Below are 6107 nucleotides of genomic sequence, written 5' to 3' on the forward strand. Positions count from 1 at the left end.
TCTCACAACTTTGGGACTCCACTGAATCAATTTTAACTGCCACCTGCAAGACAAGAGTGAATCACACAATCAGAAACTTTCTTGGTTCTAGTGCAAACACATATCAAAATAAACGTGTATGGTATTAACGATGCCTGAAGAGTGGATTCTTTAAACACAACATACACTTTCTGACTAAATCTTTAGCATCCAGGATGGTCTGGTTTACATGAAGGTTGGTACAAATGAAAGCCAATAATGTGTGTGTAAATACACTGATTTAAAAGAAGGTCAAGAATGAGCGTCAGCTGTCACAATGACCCAGTGTTGAAAGTAATGGGTTTGTGAGGATATCCATCCATACATGTCATGAGGTTTCTTACCATTCAAGATAAACCAAACCAAGAGAGTGTCCTTCTACTTTTGGCTTTTCACTCTTCAGGGAGTCCCAACAGTGAATCATCCACCTCCATCACACTCTGTCCTCTGCATCCTCTGTCCTTACTCCAACTACCTCCATATCCTCTCTATCTATTTAATTTAATAATTCTAGTGATTATTAAAGTTTACAATCATGCTACCCATATGTTGATGATGAGTTGATGATGAACTACAGTTTCTAATACAGTAGTCAAAAGGATAGGGGTGACCTGACCAGTCAAATGTATGTACAGAAATTCTTTAAAGTTCCTTAAATCAACCATCATCATCATCCATCAACAAACACAAATCCATTAACAAACCCCTAATGTGAGGTGTGATAGGTCAATATGCATATGTATGTGTGTATCATTTTGTGTTCGTTTGTCTCTCCTTCCTGTCCTTTCAAACCAGCCGGTCAAAGCAAATGGCTGCTTGTCCTGCGCCTGGTTCTGCTGGAGGTTTCTTCCTTTTAAAAAGGGAGTTTTTCCTTTCCACTGTTGCCACTGTGCTTGCTCAGGATGGGAGACAGCAACAAAGCCAAGATTCAACTTGTCTGCTGGATTCCTTAGATAGAGAACTTTATTAATTGGCTTTTATGTATGTGAATGTTTCTGTAAAGTGCCCTGAGACAACTTTGTTGTGATATGGCGCTATATAAATAAACTGAATTGAATCTTATCTCAGCTTTATAACCTGAACCCCACACTCACTGCTCTTTGTATTGAGAAAGCTTCTTGGATGAGAAGTGAAATGTCTTCTGTTTCAAATAAAGTCCAGTTGTTTTTGTCTTGAACTTTTTGAATTAACCATGTTCTGGCTGATTGAGAATCTTCGCCACTGTATCCATCCATCCATCCATCCATTATCTCCCACTTGTTCCAAAGTTGGGTCGCGAGGGCAGCAGCTTGAGCAGGGAGACCCAGATATTTAGTTCCACAGAAACCTCTTCCAGCTCTTCTGGGAGGACTCCAAGGTGTTCCCAGATCAATCAAGAGACATAATATCTCCAGTGTGTCCTGGGTCTTACTTGGGGTCTCTTTCCAGTCAGACTTACCCTAATCATCTCCCTAGGGAGGCATCCAGGGAGCATCCTTACCAGATGCCCGAACCAACTCAACTGGCTCCTCTCAATGTGGAGGAGCAGCAGCTCTACTCCAACTGTTTTCCAGATAACTAAACTTCTCACTCTATCCCTAAGGGAGAGTCCACAGCTACCCTTCGAAGGAAACTCTTTTCAACCACCTTGACTTCACAGTCTTGTTCTTTCAGTCACTACCCAGAGTTTGTGGCCAAAGGTGAGGGTAGAAACGTAGACTAACCGGTAAACAGATAGCTTCGCCTTACATTTCAACTCCCTCTTTACCACAACAGACTGGCACAGTCTTAAATACTACATACACCGCACCAATCCATCTGTCAATCTCACGCTCCATTCTTCCCTCATTTGTGAACAAAACCCCGAGATACTTGAACTTCTATATTTGAGGCAGAACCTCACCCTCGACCCGAAGAGAGCAATCCACCCTTTGCTGACTGAGGACCATGGCCTCAGATTTGGAGGTGCTGAATCTCATCCCAGCTGCTTCTCACTCAGCTTCACACACCTTAAATCACCCAATAATAAACAACTCTAGTGCATCTTAGGAAATAAATTTAAGCTGAAAATTAAGAACATGAGCTAATTTGTATTCCTACTGTCTTGTGTATTTCTGTGTGTGAATACAGCTGTAACTGAGTCTCTCACCTGTCTTTGCAGGGCCCGTGGAGAGGGGCAGGGCGTTGGTGGGGCAATGCGGGGAAGAGTGAGGGTGGGAGTCGACTGAGGGTGATGAGGAGAAGCATTTGGAACCTGCAGCAGAGAGCGGCTCTCGCAGGGCTGGGAATGGACCGACATCACTGAAACTGCAAGACAATGACAGGTCAAAAGTTCATCATACAAGCTCAAAAACATGTGAGTATTCAAACACATGCAGAGAAAACATACATGCATAATGTGGCATATACAAATACATTCATTTTCCTAAACATTTGAAAGGCAAACACTTTATTATGATAGAACATTTGGATAAATAAACTTTCAAAAAACATTACAAGAGAAAGATTCAGTTATATTTAACATGAAAATGCATCAAATCTGCTATCAAAATAAAATGTTTGCATAAATTAAACTTGTTAGCGCATACAGTAAGTTGCTGACCAAAGCAAACGTGTTGAGTTGCAGATAAAGGTCAGGGGTTTTTTTTGCATGTAATTCTGTGTTAGAGTCTGGTTACACTGAAAGTTTCATGTGACATTAAGTCAAGAAAATGTCATTTTCAGATGCGTTAAAGTGACGGTTCAGATTTTTGGGAGGTGAGGTTCTGTAGAAAGTTCATGAGCAATTAATATGTTTGCTTCTCTGGGCCTTTATGTGTAGTGTCAAGTAGATTAAATAAGAAAAAAATCAAGGCCATCAAAAGCCAAATCTTTGTAAGAAGACATTGAGAAACTATGTAACCAGAGTCTTAAACATTCTGTTGCTTCATGTTAAGTTCATACACTGAGCTCAAGCTGTAAAGTCACTTTTATTGTAAAGCTAAATGATCACATTTCCTGTCATTAGCACATTTTCTGCACATCTGCTTTTGTGACTTTGCAGCTTGGTCATAAAGTTAATCATAATTCTTCCTTAGTATCCAGCTGTATCACAGCTTAGCAGATAAGCATGTGTGAAGGTTGCAGAGATTCACATGTATCAACTCATCCACTGCAGTCAGTACCTTGGGACAGAGCTGGGTCTGTCCATAGCCTTGTCTCAACATGCCATTAGACTCTGACTATGGGTGAAACAGTTTCTGTTAGTGTACTAAGCACATTTTTTTTCATTTACTTTGATTTTTTAAAACAGAAAAGCATAACAAGCTGGAAAAAACAAAACGAATATTGTTACATAACACTGGGGTTTTAGTCTCTGGATGCAGCCTCTTACATTAGCCTTCTTAGGCTTCCATTAGTAATCAGCACACCTGTGCACACTCACCATCATGCCTCATGGGAGATATATATTCCTTGGATTTTCTGTGTTAATTGTTGATGCTTTATAAGCAGTCCACAAAACATGCTAACATTTAACATTCTGAACAATATGTTCTGAAAACAAAGGCATTTGTATTCTTGAACTGTTAACCATGAGCTTGTTCTGTTTATGTCATGTTTTTACAAGAGTTTACTTTTGACTCTTGCAAAAAAAAAAGTCATTTTCAATTCATAGATTTAAAAACAACTTATTAAGTTTATTAAAATCACATAGTAATGCACTAACTGTACAGTTGTAACTAAAACGGGTTAAACTTAATGCCTGCATGTAATTAGCACTGGCTTTGCCTTGATGTTAGGATGCATGCATCATGGAAAAACTTGTTCCATGTGAAGTTAGGCAGTTTAGTCAGCAGTGCCTCTCTCGGTATCATGTTAATGCACAGAAAATATAAAAGAATGCAAAAGTAAAAAAAAAAACCAGCAAAACCTGAATGGAGAGCTGCTTTTCAAGTTACCTGAATACTGGTGCTGGGAACTGGCCTCTACATCCTTTAAAGGGTAGGGGGGGCTGGCAGGGCGTACAGGTTGAAACATATAGCTGTCATTCGGCAGAGAGTGCATCCTGGACACAGACATCTTCTGTGTGGACAGCAGGTCCTGGTCATTGCACTGCTCCGCTTCCTCCTGCAGAGGGAGACATAAACCACAAAGCTCTAATGCAACTGACAGACAAAAATGCATGTAAAGCAGAATTTAAATCACTCAATACATTGATTTAAAATGTTGAGAAACAAGTAGCACATGCTGCTATTGCTAGGTTTTCTGTAACAGTCTGCACTATTACAATTGTAACCATATAATGAACCAGGTTGGTTTCCCACCTCTCCAGGTGAATTGGGACATGACCCAATATGGGCCCCTCCAACCGAGCTTTTGATGGATGTTATACTTTGTCTGCGTTGTCTCTCCTCTTCCATCTCTAATGCAATCTCTGCATCCATCTCGGCATCCTCTTTAGCCTCCTGTGATATTTGTAAACATAAATATTTTACTTTAGAAAATTGGCAAGACATTGCACAAAACAAGGAAGCCATGTGGGAATCAACGACTTGCATCCACATCTTCATGCTGCTGGTTAAGTTTTATGACCGTACCTTGTTGCTCTCTTCTAGATGTTTCATCAAAACTGCCACCACAACATTGACCAGAACAAACTGGGCCATGAGCACAAAGGTGACAAAGTAAATTGGCGAGATCCAAGGCAGGTATGAGATACAGTGGCGGTCGTCTGGCTGGCACTCTCGTAAGGTGTCCTTCAGAAAAACAGGCCAGGTTTGTGAAAAAAAAAAAAGATGGTCAGGAGGGAAAGAAAAAAAAAAACAGACAAGATAGATGGCATGCTGACCTACAAAGGTTTCCAAACACCAAAGCTGCTAAGAAATGTATCAAATCATCTGGTCTCAACACCCTGAATACCAACTGGGTGTGGTAACATGGCACATAGGAACAGGAACATTTCCAATCTCCAGGGATCAAATAATATAAACTGTCCCACTACCACAGACTCTGAAGTGCACTCTGATGTGATTTATTCATGCTCTAGCTGGTCAAAGCTCATGTAATGGGTAAACAATATAAAATATTAGTCAAAGGGGAAGGGTTTATATCAGCATGACTGGTCTGTGCATAAATACATTTATACACAAATGCCACATTATCTACAAAAAAACAGCAAGAAACGTTTCAGCAAAACGACACAAACTGGAATTTAGACCACTTCCACAGTTTATAAACCTCTTAGCTAAATACGAACTAAAATTTTGAATCTTGTTTGGTCTCAAGCCATACACTTCCAGAAAGTTGTCAGCAAGGACATTTTAAGGTTAAATTTGGATTTAAGGTCAAGGTTCTTTATTGTCATTCACTTCAACGCTTGCTCTTGTCAAGGGCGGACGTTTTCTCCTCCTCTCCCTCTCTGCTTTGATTAGCTCTGCCCTGTCTGTGAAACTGCTTAGAGCCTCTCTTCTACAAATCTTCTGAATCATAATTTATGGATTTGGTCAGTTGGTCCCTCAACACAATTGTTAACATTTCTTCAAAGAGAAGACAGGCTTTAGGTGAGTTGATTTGCCCTGTTGGCACGCATGCAGCTGTTTATCTCATTGACTTGGAAGACTTGATGATGTGTCAATCTCTGCTGTCATTCGTAGATTTTAAGGACGCATATATCATTGGATTTATGATAACTGGTTCCTGCTTTTTCGAATTGACTGGTTCCTGTTTTATTTACAATCAAGGAAGTCATCGGCAGCAAATTTGGACGTGGTCAGGATGCCTGCCTTATATGATGGTTTGGTTTGTGCCTTGAGCACCCAGACTCAAATGTTTTTGGTAGGATGGATCAGATCTCGTGGATTGTTCTCAGGCATGGTCCATTGGTGTGGCCATTTAATGTGGACGTTTCGGAAACAAGTGGACCGACACAGATTCAAGGTAGAAGTCAGTAAAAGTTCGGCCTGTCCCCAAAGCAATTGTGTTTATCTGAATTTGGCTCCCTGCCTGGCTTTGAAAGGCCATAACCTGATGCTCTGCCCCTCCGTTCCCTCATACTGAGGAAGTCTACGAACTATTCAGAGGGGCATATCCTTGGTCATGCTCAACACTGCCCCCCCCCCCCCCCCCCCCCC

The 6107-nt window shown here is 40.8% G+C and overlaps 1 protein-coding gene across 1 annotated transcript in view; it reads right to left on the reverse strand.

The window, feature by feature from the left end:
• Positions 1–2671: 2671 nt before the first annotated feature.
• cacna1ha (calcium channel, voltage-dependent, T type, alpha 1H subunit a) overlaps positions 2672–6107 on the reverse strand; it is a 163760-nt gene continuing 160324 nt past the window's right edge. The window contains exons 30-33 of the mRNA XM_037688512.1: positions 4575–4733; positions 4302–4442; positions 3936–4104; positions 2672–2676 (exon numbers count right to left, since the gene is read on the reverse strand). Of these exons, the coding sequence (XP_037544440.1) occupies positions 2672–2676; positions 3936–4104; positions 4302–4442; positions 4575–4733 (474 nt within the window). The remainder of the gene's footprint in view (positions 2677–3935; positions 4105–4301; positions 4443–4574; positions 4734–6107) is intronic.

The sequence above is a fragment of the Nematolebias whitei genome, chromosome 15 (assembly GCF_014905685.2).
Source record: "Nematolebias whitei isolate Nwh7 chromosome 15, NemWhi1, whole genome shotgun sequence".
NCBI classification, from domain to species: domain Eukaryota; kingdom Metazoa; phylum Chordata; class Actinopteri; order Cyprinodontiformes; family Rivulidae; genus Nematolebias; species Nematolebias whitei.